The sequence below is a fragment of the Achroia grisella genome, unplaced genomic scaffold (genome assembly GCF_030625045.1).
Source record: "Achroia grisella isolate CSIRO2021 unplaced genomic scaffold, CSIRO_AGI_Agris_v1 utg546, whole genome shotgun sequence".
Classification (NCBI taxonomy): Eukaryota; Metazoa; Arthropoda; class Insecta; order Lepidoptera; family Pyralidae; genus Achroia; species Achroia grisella.
The window spans coordinates 845,729-866,298 of NW_026712931.1; the positions used below are offsets into that span (position 1 = coordinate 845,729).

General features: G+C 29.7%; 1 protein-coding gene across 1 annotated transcript in view; it reads left to right on the forward strand.

Moving 5' to 3' along the window:
* Positions 1-1,789: 1,789 nt before the first annotated feature.
* LOC131848171 (collagen alpha-2(V) chain-like) overlaps positions 1,790-20,570 on the forward strand; it is a 39,277-nt gene continuing 20,496 nt past the window's right edge. Inside the window, exons 1-6 of the mRNA XM_059197942.1 lie at positions 1,790-1,978; positions 13,467-13,515; positions 14,371-14,405; positions 16,817-16,951; positions 18,720-18,914; positions 19,709-19,867. Of these exons, the coding sequence (XP_059053925.1) occupies positions 1,790-1,978; positions 13,467-13,515; positions 14,371-14,405; positions 16,817-16,951; positions 18,720-18,914; positions 19,709-19,867 (762 nt within the window). The remainder of the gene's footprint in view (positions 1,979-13,466; positions 13,516-14,370; positions 14,406-16,816; positions 16,952-18,719; positions 18,915-19,708; positions 19,868-20,570) is intronic.

The following is a 20,570-nucleotide window of genomic DNA, read 5'->3' on the forward strand; positions in this document are numbered from 1 at the left end:
TATAGTATATAAAATACTCTTTTACATTATGTAATATTAATAGACTGTATGACTAGATGGCGTGAGAATAGCCGGAAATTTGCGAGCGGTTAAGTAAATCGATATTATTAAACGAAAGGTTTTATATGCGTTTAACCTGACAGCTTAATGTAGGTTTGGAAGTAGACCAATTTGAAATCTGATTAATAACTCGGAAGTTACTAATAGAAAATTAAATAACCAAAAGTACACGATATTTGTTCTACTGCATAATTTTGTTTTATATTTTTTATGAACAAGAATGCAAAATAAGGTGACAGTCTCCATGATAGTAAGTGGTAATCGTCATCCCTTATGCGTTGCCAATCGTGGTATATCATGCCTCCATGCTCTCTTATTTAATTGTTCACTGTTCAACAGAAATATATGTCACTATACAAGCAAGCTGCTGTACTGAAATGTGTGTCTGTCATATAAATATCCCTATATGCAAACGGTTTTGTACAATGTTATGTAATATATTAGACCATTTTCGTTACGTGAATACTACTTATTATTTTAACATTCAAGTAAATTATCTACGGAATCGATATTTTAGAATAGGTTTAAAACTTAGGACAATATTTTTTATATGAGGTAAAAGTAATTTGTCTCCTGTAATTTTTAATAACTGGCCAGCCATAAAACTTTCTCAACTGATCTCTAAAAATAATGTCCTCTTCTGCAAAGTATACTATTATTTTTCCATCGGACAGAAAATGTAATAATCATAATCAGATAATATTACTGAGAAACGTATAAGCAACATAAGAGGGAAACTAATTTCCGCAATACGAAAAATCTTCCATTATTACATTAGGTTGGCTATACGGCTCTGTTGATTTCTTATTAGTATTTTTTTAATAGAATATATTGCTGGTTTGAGGTAACTTAGGTTAGGAACGTATTTTCTCAGTATGATCTTTTGTTACTTTCGTTTTTGATCAGTTTGATCTTTATTTAATACATTCCTAGAATTTATTATTAATTATAAAAATATAATATAAAGCTAAAAAGCTTTATTCTTTTTCTTTAGATCGTTTTAGTGGTGTGTTTTTGTTTAAATATTTGAATAATAAAAATGACATTAAAAATGAATGCCATAAATATAAAATACCTACGAATAGTTTTCAAGTAAGGCCTACGTCCTGCTTATATATTTTAATAAAAGAACTTATTCATTGGGATTAAGTAACAATTAATATTCGGACTCATTTGTGGGTTTTAATAATAATAAACTAGACTTACACTACTGGAATAAAGTTGTAGGTTGCGAATATTTGAATAGGCTCATACGTTATACGAACATATAGGCTGTTATTGCTTTTGAAGAGTAGATGATTAGAGTAGACACTAATTAATATAAAAATAGATAATTTATTATAACTCGTAATAAGCGAGAATAGATGAAGTAAAAATATTCGGATATCGAACTTGCACCGTCAATTTTTGAACGAAATAAAATATATTATAGTATTCGAAAATAAAATATATAACTCATAAAATATAATTGAGACAATAATTTAATAATAATTTATTTATATTTAGGAATATTAATAATTACAAACATCATTGAAGAAATAAAGTATAACTATGATCAATGATCCTAGAAGAATGGCGTGATAAATTGCTATTAGTAAAAATCTAACAAATGTGTATTTATAACTTATGTGATGCAGTATAAAAAATATTCAAGTGTTTGGACATAGTATAAATACGTGAAAGACACAAGAGTTTTAATAATGACGCAGAGGTGATCAGTGCATTCAAAATGGCGATGGTGATATCACAAACGACTAAAGCAGCAATTGGAGGGTTCCTGGCACTCATGATTCTTGGTGCTGTACTAGTAGTGGGCGCAGCCTTTGGTTGGTTCGACCCGAGGAGAGAAGATGAGGATACCCCAGCCAAAATTAGTGCCAGACTCCAGGGACGGACCTCTTTTGTCACTCATCGAGCTGTAAGTATTCTTATTTTTCTTTTTTATGGCACTTATAGAAATAATAATAATGTAGAACAATTTGTACAATACCGTTTAATAACAAATTACAGAAAGCTTATACTGTGGGTACAGAACAACTGACAATAATAATAATAATAATAATCTCAGGACAATTCACACAACGCCATCTAGACCCAAGTTAAGCTAGCTAAAGCTTGTGTTATGGGTACTAGACAACTGATGAGAGACAGATTTTTTTTTCGTAAATACATACATATTATATATAGAAAATATCCAGACTGATACAAACAATCATACTCATAAATACAAATATTTGTGCCATGCGAGGAATCGAACCCGCGACCATCGGATCTAAACCGGTGTGCTAGACCGCTAGACCACTGATGTCGTCAAATAATATAAAAATACTTAATAGCATTTTATTTTGTACATATATTAGGTATACATACAAATGTATTATAGATTAAATTTTTGTATCGAGCAAGAATCCAATCCGAGACCATGGGAATTGCGATCACTGTGGACGATAAACTACCAGATTATAATTATACTCATCTGTATTCGCTAGGTATAATATTCTATATATATGTATATCAAGAAAAGCATTAGTATTTATTTTAACAATTTTATGAATAATATTAAATAGGGTACAAACGGTGGAGTAAATATTTTTTAGTGGCGTTCTCTATCTATTTATGTGTCGAATAGTAATTTACAAATCTGCTACCAAACTATAAGTACACTACACACATACATACATTATCAATATTAAACTGAACACTATATCATTTTTATGATATAAAATAGATAAAATCTAGCTCAATAATAAGTTTAAGAGGTTCTCTCTTAAACTATTTAAGTAAAAATTGTTTAAGAAAGAACCTCTTAAACTTTATTTTCTATAATTTTAATTTCCAAACATAATATCATTTATTTATAATGCTTATTATATTCTAATTTAAAAACGTATCTAATTAGCGTAATTATTTTAAGATAATGTAATCTTAATGCTGCGCAGTATTAGAATGGGTGATTTATAAAATTAATACTCAGTCATATGAGCGTAGACTGGTAAAACACCACGCGAACGAAGTTTCGAAAATTCTAATATAATATAACATGTAACTCTCACACGACCTTAATTAGAAATTACATGAAGCTTTCTCAATTAATTGATATACAGTAAAATGATGAAATTTATATTTTTTACAGCAACGGTTAATATCAAGTATACGTTTTGCCTGAAGAAATGAATGGTAGAAACGGTATAAATCGTGTGCAATATACGATTTATGCCGTTTCTGGTGCAATATTTCATGAAAATGAGAATCAATCTCGTAAGGTTAAGGATTCACAAAACCAAGTAGGTGCTTGGCTCTTGGAGGGCTAAATTTTTATATGATAACTAGTTGGTTAGCTATTTCTTAATTCAATTCAAATTTATATTTCTAATACATTGTATGTTAATATGCAACTGACAAATTTATTACTTTTCATTTCAAGTTAATTTCTAGAATTTTCTCAATTATATTGTTTTATTTAGTGTATACGAATTAAATATATACGAGTATATAGTGTAAATAGATTTAATGATGTTTTATTATAATACAATTAATAGAATTTTATCCGTACTGACCACATAATGAAAAATATTATAAATGAACATAAACAATGAACTCATTGTGTGTATTAGATATACAATGGTATAATGTATATTTGTAATTATATATACCGCAGACTTCAGGTATAATACCAACAATTAATAATACCTACAATTTTATTATTTTGTCTATTCTTAGACGAAACATGGTTTTCTTCAATAACAAAGCATTTATATTTCTGATGAAACTATATAGATACGATATTGAAGATTCAATAAAGGTCAAACAGTAATGTTATTAGATTAACCTCGTCTTTCAATTTGGATATGAATAAAGATTATTGTCTTTGCCTTATATCACGAAATATAGAAATCATTTTGTGGATAATTTATAATACACTAGAACAACCTTGTGGTTTCAGCTGCCATTTATTTTATTTATTATATTAATTAAAGAAGTTAGTACAGTATAAATTCTATTTTTAAAATATAATTTATATGGAATGACGAACAAAAATATCATTAAATAAAAATATTATTCAAGCGAAAAACTAAGCATGTGAAAGTTTGTGAAGTTATTTGTATGGTATGTCTAAACAACTTTACTAAAATTTACATTTGAAACATACTAGAAAAATAAACCAGTAAAAATAATACGAGTCGAAACAAGAACAATTTTCTGGGAAAGGGTATAAATTACATACAGAAAATAATCCTACGCTATTTTGTATGCTGTGGAGAATAAATTATATTGTATGAAATCGTATTTGTGAAAATAGGTAGCAAAAAGAAATAAGAAAATAATGAGATAGGTTTATATGAGAATAGCGAATAGGAAATCTGGTAATTTATTAAAATTAGAATACATTTAGTAACCAGTACATGAGAAGATATTCAAGTTACAAATTGTAGATGATATGTATGCTTAATATAAGCAAGTGAAAATTAATTACCTATAGACATTACGCAATATCATCTACCTTAATTAAACAGAACTTATTTTTATAAACATATATATATTTATAAAAATAAGCTGCGTATTGTCATGTACTCAACGGTAGAGAATCCGAGACCACTAGAAACTGAGGCATTATGTTAAACCAGTACACCACTATGGTCATCAAAGTCGTTATTGAAACGAAGATATCAACTTGATGTAAATATTTAGTTTTGTATTATATCACTGTACTACAACATTATTGTACATAACATGTCCATAATTTAGATATTAAATCACATTTATATAATTTTCCCAGGTATTAGATAGATTATATAAAATTCATTATAAGACACACTAGTGATGTCCGCGAATTCAGTCAAGTTACTTCTTACCTGTACAAGTTGTAAATTTAATATACCAGAAATAAAATTGTATTAACAGCTATAATTAAAGTTAACCAGCAAGTAATCTTTAAAACAGTTAATAAAAATTAATCATCATCATTTGTAGGGACGTAACCAAATATCGCTTAAACATTTACGGTGTCCTATCGTAAAAACGGCGATTCCGTGAGCAAAAACATTCCTTGATTACAGAAGATAACAGGGTAAGCGTGGCCTCAGCCTGAATAAACCTGAAACTTTAAATATAAAATGCTTTTGCACGAAGCGGGTGCAAAATTTCAAACGATACAGGTAGAAATTAGAATGAATATTATGTAAATATATTTAAGTACTTGTTGTTTAGATCGTTATTGTGGTAGAATGTACTCGTAATTATTGTATAATAATGATAGTATCGGCTTTCGTCTACGAAATTATCATTAGTCCGAATACTAATTCATTAGATATTATAAAGATTCCAATGAACTATTACAATAGTTATTGAATATAATATTTCTGTTTTTCTTATAGTATGTTTAATATCTCTTTTTTGTGTTATGTGTGGTGAAAATGCTAATACAGTATTTATCTATCAGTTTATATTTTCTTTTAGTTTTATTATTATATTTAAAATTGAAATACAGGAAAACGAAAACTGGATGAGGTTTGGGGCCACAAAGAAAATAAAAACCAATTATAAAGTATAAAGTATAATATACCACCCTATTCTTTTTTATAAGTTTGTTAAATATCCTGCTCCATTCCAAGAACTATATATATATATATATATATATATATATATATGTATACCTATATACTATGTATATGCGAGGTTATCTGTAAAATCTAACATACTCATTTTTTATATACAGTATTTGTTAGATTAGAACGAGAATTATTAAGTGAAATCATGTAAATTAAATAAGTAACAAAATTAACTTGTATTTTTTTCTTAACAAATGTGACAATCTATTGCATTATATATGTATGTAGCCAGGACTTACGAGTAATGGCGGTACACCACCCTTGACATTGACCGATGAAGGTGACGCAGTAGGTATCAACACAAAAAACATTTGTTTCGCAATTCATAATTTTATACGCAAAGCTTCATTTGAACCATGACCTTGTATTAACAATAACAATACTTACCTAATATTCAAGCAAAAAAAAAACAAAAAACTTCATGCATTCAATTCATCCATCATCTATTGTCCATCTGTGTATACTGTCAAAGAGTTATAATTATTGAAATAACAACTGGTTAGTCGATAAAAGACTTTTAAATTTAAAATTTAGTAGTAGCAACCATAATATATCATAACGAATAGACTGAGTATTATTTTCAGACACAGAAACTATAAATTGTAATTTATTGTTTCTGTATCTGAAAATAATACCCAGAAAATAATTTTTATACATATATTTAAATTTTTTGAAAAGACAGATTTTTTAGGTTACACAATAATATCTTCGAAATGATAATAAATAAAACTAAGAGAATATTGTCTCGTCCTAAACTGAGTACAATTTTTGGAGAGATGGAAGCTTTTCCTAACCACTATGCCACAAAAATCGCCAACATTTTTTATAAATGTTAATATTCACTTCAGTTACTGTGACTTTAAAGTATAATTTACATTACGAAATTAGTTTCATGAATATTGAATGCAACTAGTATCACAAAACTAGTTTAGTGGCCGTATAAACTACACTAACGCTGAGATCTCCTTGTTAACATCAAAGCTTTGACGACACTTCCTTCATATCTCGTTTAAGGTGAGACCATTATTGTACATGACATAGGTTTTATTAATACATGCTACTTCGACTTTATATTTTACCTTGCTGGTTATGAGGCCCAAAATCCCAAGCACTGTGGGCCAGGTAATGAGGATTAATGACTCACCATTTCAAGTGAACCTCCACGCGTACGCTCTGGACATTTTCTCAGTACATTCCTAATCAATTGGCCACTATTGCCTGACTGACCTAATTTCAGATTACTCAGTCATGTGCCACTAAAACTCCGCCAACATATACGTTAGTTGGATGGTGCACCATTATCATCAAATAAAAAAAAAATAACACTATTAATAAATAAAAATAATAAATGGTAATAAGCAACATCAAAAAGTTTTAATTTAACAAACTCCTTTTTCAAATTGCAAATTTGAAAATAGAATTCGTGATTTAATTTTTATAATAAAATGTTAATACTTTAATTTTGTTAGTGGTATAATAGACTATACTAGCCTTTTGTCATAAACGAAAAAAAACGTTGTTTTTTAAATTCAATAAAAAATTGTTGACGCTGTGACTGTTGTTATTTTCCTTTTTGTTTGGGACTAAGCTCTATCTGTGAAAACAAGTCAACAACAAGATAATGTAATTCGGCGCGGAGGTGTTGGTAAAACTGAATGTGAATGTGTTGGGGAAATCCAAGTTGAATATCCCCATAGACACTCTTAAAGCGAAGTAGATTGTCAATAAATATTTGAATATCAAACTGAAATGACAAACGTGCACGGCGATACTAGTTCACACATAAGATTTATATAATCGTAAACATATTTTATGGAACCAATTAGTAAGGTTAATAGATTTAAAAATTAACAGCAGTTGAGTTCATCTTAGCTGAAATTCGGAAACGGACACCCTGTAATGAACTTTCTAGTCCTGTGACTGTAAATATTAACTTAATAATAACTAGAATAAATGTGGTTGTCTTCGATTCTTCAATTTTTACGAACAAAATTTGTTGTTATTATTATTAATAATAATTTTTAACGAATTAATAGCATATCCAATTACTAAAACATGTTTTACTTATGTATACTCAAATAATCAAGGTATGTGTATAAAACTTTTAATACTATAATCATGTTAGTTTCATGTGTAAACACACTAATAATTTTGTACCGATTTTTCAAAGTCATACCGTATATCCATGCATAAATGGCGCATGCGTCAGCAACGTCTATACCTGTCACACATAGACTCGCGATGCCACGCTTTTTCCCGCGCAATTTATTGTTTTTTTAATCTATAGATCCGAATTATATGCTACATCAGTAATTAGTGAATGTTAGGTAAGTTCTAATGCATCCTAAAATACTGATAAGTTTCATTCGCTACTCTGTTAATAGCTGACGTAGTTATTTAGTTTAGTACAGTCAGTAGGGGCTCACAAAATGTAATGTAACAACTTATTTCTTTTGGTGGCTATTCTAATACATTAGTACCAAATCAAGTAAACAATCTGTTTTGAATATTTTAATCACGATTTTGAAAAGTACACATACATAAGTAATCCTATTAATTACAAACTCATTAATAATGCACAAAGCATTTAGTCGCCTATCATACCTAATTATCAATAACCCTTATTTTAATACAAATCAAAGCAACACCACTTTAATGTATCGTCCTAATCACTATATTGCGTGTCAGTTAAATGAAATTATTGCGTATTCATTATTATTTTCCCCAACGGTCACTTTCACAATTAACAATTAAATTAACAAAATTAACTTTTGTTTCAATTAAAAAAACAATTTTACTGCCGTAGTAAATTTTTATTGTGTGTACTCGATTTAATGATTTTCAAGTAAACTGTTACTATCATACAAATTGCAATTTCTAATTATTAACATTTTTTATTTTATGGAAGATAATATTTTAAGGCAAGTGTTACATATGAATATGGATGGTTATAGGGGCAGAGGAAGGCCGAAACAGTATGATGGACTGTGTGAAGGTGATATGGTAAGAAAGAGAGTAAATAACGAGATGACTGCGAACTGAGATGCATGGAAGAGAAATACATATTACGCTGACCCTAATTAAATAGGATAACGAATAAGCAGATGATGATGATGATAATTTTTGTTTTATTTAAAGACTGTTTATTATTTTTTTAGAAGTATGAGTATATTCATATAATATGTTTTTTTGTAGAAGTACAAGTATCTAAGTACATACTTATATTGTTGTGAATTGTTATTAAAAAAATTCTCGGAAATATTCTGTGAGGTGAATTTAGGTGACAAAAAGGAGAGGCCAACTAAAATTTTAATGCCGTCCTACATAATGACACATATACAGAGTAAAAACATAATTTTTGTAGCTACTTTAATTTTCAATCAATACTTATAATTTTTGTACAAATAAAGTAAGACCTTAAACCATCCTCTTAAAAAACGAATAACACTTCTTTACTCCACGGATGCCGCATTTACGCGGATTATCCACATAAGTCTGAATTATCTCTGCCGATGCGTGCTTCACACGACTTTATACGACAATGAAATTTTAATGTAGAATTTTAAAGTATTTGTACGTGAAAGCGACGATGTGCTCAGTTTTCAGCCGCCGAATGGAATCGCTTCCCCTTAAGCCGAAAACACCCGAAAAAGGCGTGCGAAAGCGGATTGTTTCAATATCGAAGTACCGGTATCCATATGAATTATTTATATGTATCGCTGAGTCAGTAAGACTGGTTTGCTTATACCAAGTACCTTTGGTTTGCCGTGACTCGACTATCTTAAGTACCCCGTTTTTATCTATGGTATTGAATACTCGTTAGATTTTTGTTAAAATATTTTATCTCTATTGTCCCGATCCACTCTATGGAAAGATATATAAATGTAGAAATAAATATTAAGGCATTAAACTGTTTGCAGACCTGCATATCTTTACGAAGTCCAAAGCATATCCCTTCTTAAAAGGCCGGCTCAATAAAGTACAATCAGGTATGCAGTAGGTTTCCTTACCTCTTTGCTATCTCATGATACGATTAAAGTACATTATCTATTCGCATATTAGAAGCAAGAAACGCAAAGTCGCTATATTGTGTAAATTAGCACCACAATATGTGTAGACTAATATTATAGAGATATCGGACTTACTTCCTACATATATAGTTTAATATTTAATAATAATAAAATATTAATGTTATTTTTATTTATTGCTAGTGGCCCACCTTGGCTTCGCTCGTGTTCTCATAACTAAGTATGGTATTAACATAATAATTAACACAGAAAGTATAATATATGCAGTTCGATCATTTCTATATCTATATATATAATTTGGTGCTTAAGTAACATGTTGTCTGGTATTAAGTAGCAGTAACAGATTATAAAGAAAGTAGAATCAAAACAATCGCTTCGTATTCCAGTCGGTGTGAAATATCGAAGCATGTACCATGGGTTTACACTCAATAAAGCTGGTAATCCAACGACTTGGGATCGAATGGATTGCTTTACCAAATATTCTCGATTTGCTTCTAATGCGAGAGGTTTTATTTTCTTGTTCACAATGGAAAGTGGATTATTACTATGAAATACGTGAAAGTCGTATCTACCGCTTCCGAAGTTACTTTGTAACAATAAAGTATATTGTTATATATGAATTATTTTTATAGTGTATTTATTGAAAAAGTGAATAAAACTATAATAGATAAATAATTCCAATCAATATAAGTCATAATTATCATGAGATCTTTTTCAGAAATAACTGATTTAACTGACAGATCTATAATATTTTTTGGATTCACTTCAATGTTGATTTTAATACAGTCCAGTTTTGTGATATACTTTTGAAACCTAATTAAGAAAAAAACTGCATAACTCGATAACAATGTCAGTTAGTTCTGTTACTGATAACATAGGTGTTATATATTTCAATATCTAGAAATATAGCGCAACCCAATATTTCTAGATATTGAAATATTAATAATAATTTATGGCCTCGGTGATCTAGAGGTTTAACACACCGCTTTACTTTGATCGTCGCGGGTAGATTTCTCGCACTGTATAAATATTCGTATTCGTAAGTATGATTGTTTGTATTAGTCTGGGTGTTTTCTATGTATGTATATTATGTATATATTTACAAAAACAATATCTAAGTATTTATATTAGCACCTAAAACACAAGGTTTTCTTACCTTGCGACTAGATGGCGCTGTGTGAATTATCCAGGGGTATTATTTACCTTTAGTATTGTAAATACAAATTTCAACAATTAAATAAAACTAAAGTCAAGTTTTGGTAAACGTTATCCGTAACGAATTAACAGGAAAATAACATCAGATAACATGAAAAGAAAGATATTACGTATCTTATCTGGGTACATAAAACCAAATAACATGGCGATCACCAAAACTGACTGCGTCCAGACACGGAAGAACCTCATTAGCTGCGTGTCCGCGTCTCCATCGATTATTGTACCACTAGTTTAAGTATATTTATATATAAATATATTTATTGCCAGTTAATATTACAGGCATTTAAGCAGATTAAAAATGTAAACTATAACAAACAAGTTATAAAGAATAACCGTAAAGGATATCTATGTCGAAATTCAAGTGGAATACTTATGAACTGAATCACTTTCTATAAGAAACCAAATGAAAGACAAGAAATAATTTTTTAATAAATTAATTACGCGACTGTGCAATTTATATAAAGGTATCAAAAATAAATTCACATCTTCTTTTATGTATGTTGTAAACATAAGTATGATTAAGACCTTCACTAACTTAAAACTCTGATATATCCTTTACTGAGTATTTAATTAATAAATTCCCGTAATTATTATAAACAGTTATATTTTCGGATTCAGCTTGAGGACTGTTTCAATTAAACAGTTCTCAAGCTGGATCCGAAAATGGAAATATTAAAGGAGGTCTGTCAACAATAACGAGGCATATATTTAAGAAAAAATTGTGAAACTTATTTACATTTTTTTAATTAAATTTATTAAATAAGTATTGAAATAATGAGCTAAATACAGTATGTTTAAATAGCAAAGAGGAATTACAATTATTTTCATATATTATTTGTTGTTAATAAACAGATTTGAAAAGTAAAATAACATCAGATAATCCCAGACAGATTAGTTAATCTCGAAGCTCTCGTCGGATACTCCCATGATGGCGAACGTAAAACTATGTAATACTCTCTTATCTGTGATAAAACTCAGCTTAGTTATTTTGCCAAGCATTGTAAAATTATATGCTCTACAGTATTCGAGTAGCAACTATAACTTTAGAAGTATGTGATAGGATTCGTTCCAGTATGTTCTAATCCATTGCCATAAATTTTTCAACAGAAGGTTGATTATCATCCCTAATATATATATATATCTATATAAATGGTGAAAACTGTAAATAACAATCTGTGTACCTTATGTAATACCAATGCTTATTGATATGAAAATTAAAAGTATTAAAATAATAATAGACGTGATTTCAGATTCTATTGAAATTTTGGATTTCCTCTTTTACAAGTTTCTTCTTTTATTTCAAAAGAAAAGAATAAATCCAAGTATACAGAAAAAGATTCGTGGCGAAACTAAATAAAATCCGGTAGCATTGACTTTCACAAACACAAATCAAGTATAATACATAAATATCTTTCAGTAGCTATTGTTATCCAGCGATTAAGATAGCAGCTACCTATATCCAATACAAAAGAAATATTATACTTACAATTTTCTCATTTCTTGAACATGTTCTATTCTGTGTAATATAAAAGAGAACTTTCTAGGTAGCAACCGAAGATTGTAAGACCTGAACAATAAAGTAATCCGCGCTCTTTAATCAAAGCTGGAATTGTTAAAATAAAACGGAAAATCTTTTATTTGTGCTGTATATTATTTCTGTTAACATTATATTTTCTTACTGCTGTTCAGAGATTTTTAATAATCATACCGTAGCTCGGATTTAGATGTATGTTTATATAAATACAGAAGAAAATACTTCATTTTTTATTGTATCAATGATGATCAATATTAAAGAAGAAATTCTGCGAAATGAACTGTATATCTTACCTTACATAAAGAAATCCAAGAAATTAGATAGATAAATCTTAAGGATGCTTATTTATTGTTATCGTAAATTTCATATTAAAGTATAATGCTGTGACTTTATATTTTATAGTACTCCCTATAAAATATAAAGTCACAGCATTATACATATTAAATTGTAAAGGCTAAATGTCCCTTAGTCTCTCAATATCCTTAGTCTTTCAATATCGATATTAATTGAAATATGATATGATTTGTTATGTACATTGACTTTTAATTTATTGTTGTTTAGTATTAATTCGGCGTAGATCATTAAGTTTTGATCGTAGTCTATCATATATAGTACGGTATACCAAAGAATGTTAAAAAAATGTAGTTAATTTAATAAGAATAGACGAAATTAACAAGCGATGGAACTGTTTAATTCATCCATAATATCGACTGTTCTAATATAAATAGAAATAATTACTTTTTGTAAATAATTACTTTTTTTAGTATAAATCACATGATAAGTATTATTTAGGAGTCATTGACGCTCTGAGATTATTATATTATAATGTTATATTGTCTGCATAACGTAGAATAAAGTTGAATAAAACGCCAATATCTAGAACGTATTTATGTCTATTTCCCTTTTAAATACCTACACATACGCACCAGCAGGTGAAATTATGTTTCTTTTTTATTATCCCATTATCCAATATTTACATGTCGACTTGAGACAAGATGTTTATAAGTATTTCTTTTACAGGTAAATCCCGACGAAAATCGATTACCTCTCGTGTCGCACTCGTCTCCATGTAAGTAGATTTTTTCATTATTTTTTTTTTCTACGATACATCAATCTCACTTGACACGTTTTCGTAAGTCGCGTTCGCTCTCAGCCTGGATGGGTTCATTTTAGTGGAGTAATGTTACGTGATAAATAAGTGAGCCTCCAAGCAAAAAGGTTCTGAATGTCGGCTTTTGTGACTTACGACTTTTTACTTTAATGTAGTGGAGTAGGGTTGGTTTATATTTAACTTTTACATTAGCCTTCACTCTATACCGAACAATTGGATTAAGTGGTTATTTTAAAAGTAAATTTCTTGCGATCGTGACATTTTTTAAGACAGGTCCATTCTTAGAATCTCATAGAAATTACTTCTTTTTTTATCTAGCCATTATGGACATTGTGACAATAATAAAGTTATAAGTACTGCATTATCAGTACCTAGTAATATGTAACAATGTTTTAATATTTGTTATTCCGACATGGCATAATAAACAATTAAATTTTGTAAACAAATAAGTCTCATCTTGAGTAGTACTTTATAATTGTAGTATATCATTGCCCTAATTCACTCAAACTAGTTAAGTAGGTATCGAATTACCGTTATGTAAGATTAAACTGTTGTACTAATGAAAATATACTTATAAATAATGATTACTAAATAAAACTGGGATTCACTTTTACATTTTCTTGGCGACATTTAAAATTCAGAGTTCAATTTTGGTATAATAATTATAAGCATTGTTATTGAAATATGAATAATAATAAACAAATTGTGCCATTTCCGTTAAGAAAAACGGTATAACGACATCTATTGTTTCCGTAATTGAAATAATTTGTACATGAATAAATTCAAGTGTTCTAATAAATATTCAATTTTCAGTCTTAAACGGTGACAAGGGGGAGAACGGAGACGCTGTAAGTATTTTGTTAATTGGCCGTAACTTAATTGAATGTACAAATAACTGAATACTTAGTGGAAAAAAAAAATAGAACAAAGAAAGAAATTAATTTCTTAACGTCAATACTAAGGTCCTTGAAAAACACGTAAGATGTGTTGAATTAGATATCTACTAGTGTAAGCTGTTTTAATCTAAAAGACAGTAGCTCCGGAACCACTACACCGATTTGATAAATTCCTCCAAAGTTTTAATGGTATATTATAACAGATAAATATAGACAATATATTTATAGTAATTTAGTTAACCACTTAGATCCTAAACACATCTTGCGTTTGAAGATACATCCCTGCATAAATGATGTAAATATTTATATTTACCTATATATTTTTTTTAATTAATGCAGTTCATAAATTTATTTATTAGCGTAGAATGTAAAAGGTCGTGATATTTCTGTATACGACGCTCTGGGAAAAATATCCCCTAAACTTTGTCTTTACATAGAATTTGTCATAAATGGTATAAGAATTATACTTCTGAAATATGAAAACAGAAAAAACAATTCAGAAGTTAAATTCGAGTACACGTGTACATTTAAGTGCTACTTATATGAACGACAAGAACAAGAAAACAACTACTTAAGAATAACAAAATAAATATTAAAATTGACGTACTTTTTATACTTTTCCCTTTTATTATTTATACAGGAACGCCTTAATGATTCTATGCCTATTGTTTATCAATTTTAAATGAAAATGTAGCGTAGAACCACTTTACAGGTACAGGTAAAATATGTCTAAGTCTACAACAATAACTAACTGTAGATAATATCAATAAATTAACAGCACAGAAACTGACGAGAATTATTTTAACTGCCCCTTGCTTCACATAATGAACTTTGTGTACAACTGATATTGTCTTTATTTTATTACTTTAATGCAGATCCGGCCCAGTTGTGCACGGGTATTTCAATTAATTTACATCTCAAACATTAATGAATTATACGCCTAAACCTTCCATAGAAATCATTCTACTGACGAATTAAAATCGTATGAAAATCCGTTCAGTAAGTGGCCTAAAATTGCCAAGATATAGACGGACTTTGCGTTGGACTTTGTGTTATTGATATGTACTATATAAATTGGACTATTGTTAGATACTAATGAGGATTTCGAAATCACATTTAGAGAATTTTCTAAAAATTACCCGAGCCATATGCAATTTTCGGGATACTGCATTTTTGCAAAAAATATATTGTGTTATACAAGTATTTGCATATATAAAACACAATATACAACTTTCACACGAAGTTTGAAATATGGTTATTTTATACGTGTATGCAACGACAGCATGTTTCGCGACATATATTTTGGTGGCAACGCGATATGACTTAATAGAAGGATTTTATACGTTGTATACTTGCGTATAAAAATATTTTCGTACACACTGATTTAACTCAAAATTTAGTTTAAAATTTTTATTCGCGGAGTACATAGTAAATTCGTTAAAATATCTGCATGCAATTCTGTTTAACCCGCCTGTCCTAATGATTACTTTATCACGGCTTAGACTTCTTCACTTGTGTAGTGACAGTGTGAAGATAAAATCAGGTTATTAACCTATCTTGGCAAACAACAATGGTTTTTAGGTGGAATTTAGTGGAGCTCTGACCTACCTATATTACTAACAAATAGTAACATAACTAACAACCCTCCTTGCCCTCAGCGTATACTGGATATCCATATACCTATAATTATATCCATCAATACTATGTCTTCTACGATATTATTTGATATTTACTGAATACACGATATGCTATTAACGGAATCAACGTATGATAGCCGAGTTTTCCTAATTTACTTTCCATATTTTGTAGCCTTTATGTGATTTATTAGTTAACGTCAATAATTTTCTACAGATTACATGAAATGTCGTTCACATATAGGGAGCATGTATACTTAAAAAAAAAAACAATTATGACTTTTTCAGTATGAATACAAAATGAGGTTTTTTTTCGGGAACGGAAGTATTCCGTATTAACTTCCGCTTCGAACAACAAACCTTGTGGAAGACCGCAGACTGAATTTGATGTGAATGCGAGTTAATTTAAAATTAGGCCAAAGTTAGATGTACAATCATTTAAATTATTTATTTATTAAGGGACTGCAAACACACAATAAAATACATAACACACGTTCATGTTCTTTGTTGATTTAAGACTACGAGTATACAGTACGAGTAGTTTATATAAGCAAAGTTAAAATAAATTTTCGGATTAACAGAATTTGTTTAATTTTATTCGTCATAAATGTACAATATGTATTATATAATATCTGTTGGTGTTAAAAGAAACATATGTATTTCTATTTAGGTATAAATATCGAATCGGAAAACTCATAAAAAAGTACTATTAACATTTTTTTTCTACAGGTACCTATCGGCCAGTGCAAATGCAGCATTAATGACATCTCACAATTAATAGAAACGATGCCAGATTTAAAAGGTCCACCTGGACCTCAAGGACCAACTGGAGCTGACGGGACAACAGGTGCTCCAGGGAAAACGGTAAATAACAATAATTATTTTGTTGTTCTCTAATAATTTTGGACAATTCACATAGCGCCATTTAGTTCCGAGCTAAGCAGATTGTGTTATGGGTAGACCTAGATTGGTAGAAATACTATATATAAATACATGTAAAATACCCTGATCAATGCTCTACACTACTCATGAATACAAAATGTTTGCATAGTTCGAGGAATCGAATTCTCGGATTTCAGAAGTAAAGTGGTGTACTAAACCACTAAACGACCGATGCCGTTAAATAATAATAACATATAGTATTGTACATAAATTATTAGCAATATGTTGTAGATAGGTATTGTGTAGGCATCATCAACATACCATAATATTGTTCACTTAAATGACTTTTACATATATCATCAACACTTTTATTATAAGTTTAATACCAGACTTTTTACAGAGTTATCTGCTTGTTTTGCATGGTGTGTAATACTTGAAGAGTGAGATAATGGCATTGCACGACTGGAACCACGTGTGTCACATTATAATATGATATCCGTAGTCCTGTTGAAGTATATAGCGACAGAACTGAGTATTCTGTTTAGAGGATAATATTGATTGTTAATCTTTTCGTGGTTTGACAAGATACTGTTTAAACTTCTACACAGATGTCTATTTTATTTTCTTAGAATCTGCGTCTGTATTTCATTCTGATATTTAAAATTTCTAAATTAAAAGTATATCATGTCACTATATGAATCATATAGAATTATATTTAATAATATATATTTATATATAAATTCACCTTAGTTGTGTACCTACTCGTACTACCTTTGTGTATTCAGAGTTTATGTCAGCATTTATTCGTACTGACATTGAGTCAGACAGCCCTTAGGGAAATCTAACGTGTCCTACCAAAACAACAATTTTTACAAGAAATACAAATTATGTGGGCCAGATAGTGAATACTAGTTTATGAAGTATGTAGATCACAAGAATATTTTGATATCCCTACGTAGTTATTTGTTGACAGTCTGCAATAACTCATTAGTACATATAATATTTCACAGTCAATTTAATTGGCCAATTGTATATTACTACTACAATCTATCCTGCAATATAGTAATATCAATATTATAGAGTAATGTATTGAATTGGGATATTACCTATAAATTATATTTCAATTGCAATCAAATACGATATATAATGAAATATGTAACTATAAAGGTATATTTTTGATTATTATTGTTGTCACAATATTTCATCATCGCAGCCCGGAAGACGTCCACTGCTGGACATAAGTCTCCCCCAAATATCTCCACAACGATCGGTCCTGCGCTGCTCGCATCCAATGCCTTCCAGCGATCTTGACCAGATCGTCGGTCCACCTTGCTGGAGGCCTTCCCACGCTGCGTCTTCCGGTCCGTGGTCGCCACTCGAGGACTTTACTGTCCCAACGGCCATCTGTCCTACGAGCTATGTGCCCTGCCCATTGCCACTTCAAAGTCGCAATTCTTCGGGCTATGTCGATCACTCTGGTTCTTTCACAATATTTATTAGACACGAAATCGTTCGGTATATAAACAATATAATAAAATTCTTAATATAAAATACAATGTAAATCTGAACTATAAAATTATATGGCCAGTACGTCAGCAACAATTATTACAAAAGGAAAATATTTTATATTTACTTGTAGTTTGTAATGAATAAACTTAAAACGATTTCTTAGATATTTTAGCTATTAGAACCTAAAATAGTAGTCATATAAAATAAAAATATATATTGAACTGTTATTAATTTTATTTAGGGACAAATGGGAGACCCCGGCCCTCCTGGTCCACTCGGGCCCAAAGGAGATAGAGGCGAGAGAGGTGACACTGGTGCATCAGGGCCCGAGGGCCAACCTGGACCTAAAGGAGAACCTGGACTTGATGGTATTCAGGGATTACAAGGGCCACCTGGTCCACCAGGCCCGCCTGGACCAATGTCTTCAGCACTCATGGTATGTGATTAATTGAAACGTTTCTGTATATTGTATTCAAAATATTTTTAAAACTTTGGCAACCACTTCGGCAGCATACATTTACTCGTAATTTAAATATATTGTATTAATAATACAATTATAGTATAGTAAACAAATTCTCTCTAACAGTTATTTTTTCAATTACAATAGCCTGTAGTATATACAGCCTATTGTAATTTTAAATATACCTGATGGAATGGTTTAATACCAACTAATATGTAAATTAGGTTACCTATATGTTTTGTAGCTTGAAAACATATTTTTATATGTATATAGCCTTAGCGCATTATACAAAGACGATTATGTTTAATATTACTTCTATTATCACGTTAAATTATTACTATCAAGAGAATTTACATAGAACCAGATAGTCACAAAGTGAGCATAACTTGTACTGTGGGTACTAAACATCGGATAAAAATACTTAATTTTTTTAACCAGACATAATATAACTAGAAAATACCCTAATTAATATAAAACATCTTCTTCTTCTTTGTCCAACCCATGTTTCCAGTATATCTGGGGTCGGGTCTCCCTGTACATCTGCGCCAGAGAAATCTGTTTTGTGTTGTGTGTATATTAATTAATATAAAACATCATACCTGTGAATACAAATGTTTCTACTGCACGACAAATCGGACCCGCGTCCATTAGAATTATAACAGTATACTAAACTGTTAGAGCACCGTTGCTGTAACTGAATTATATTGAACAATTATAACGTTTATTATTACATGAGCTCCGCAAATTTATCATCATCATTTCTAACATAGGAATCAACAGGATTATACGGGTCTGGTAATCCTGGAATTGCCGGTCCTCAGGGCGAAAGAGGCCCTATGGGTTTACCCGGCCCTCAAGGAGAGAGGGGATACCCTGGAAATAAGGGAGAAAGGGGATTACATGGGCCAAAAGGAGACAAAGGCGATCGTGTAAGTTTAACCTAAATGTTATTATATTATTCCTGTAATTGTTTCGTTGTATTTGAATAACTATTCGTGTGATTATATACTTAGTTACATCAACTACGAGTATTATTTATGTTTATATATATATATATATAGGTATAAGTCTTATGACACTTTTACAAACTGCTTTTAGTTCACCAATATATTGTGTAATAATATTTTTGTTTCTTTTATTAGCATGAACAAAGTAAATTATTTTATTCCTCAGTATAATTCTTCAGTACGTTTGAAATATTGTAATTTATATATTTAAGTTATAGGATGTTTATATATTACATTTATAATATGTTTTGTTACTTATAACTTATTTGGGTAAGGTATATAATTAAATAGCCTTATTTTTATGTATGGGTATGGTTCTATAATCTACTAAGTTATTTTTAAATATGACAAGAGAATATTTTTTTGTATTTAGAGATACTAAAAAAAAACGGAACTCTGTTGTAAAATGAGGTTTTATTTTCCACGAAAATAATCGGTTCCCGGCTCCGCTTATCTGCGTGCAGCAAGCTAAAGCAAAAATATATATAGTATATACAATTAACCGATATGTAAATGTACCATAGACATTACACAAAATTCGTGAAGTATTTTGTAATTGTGGTTTGGTCCATATTTATATTATTATTATCGTTGTGAATTAATTACTAATAGATAAAAATGTTTT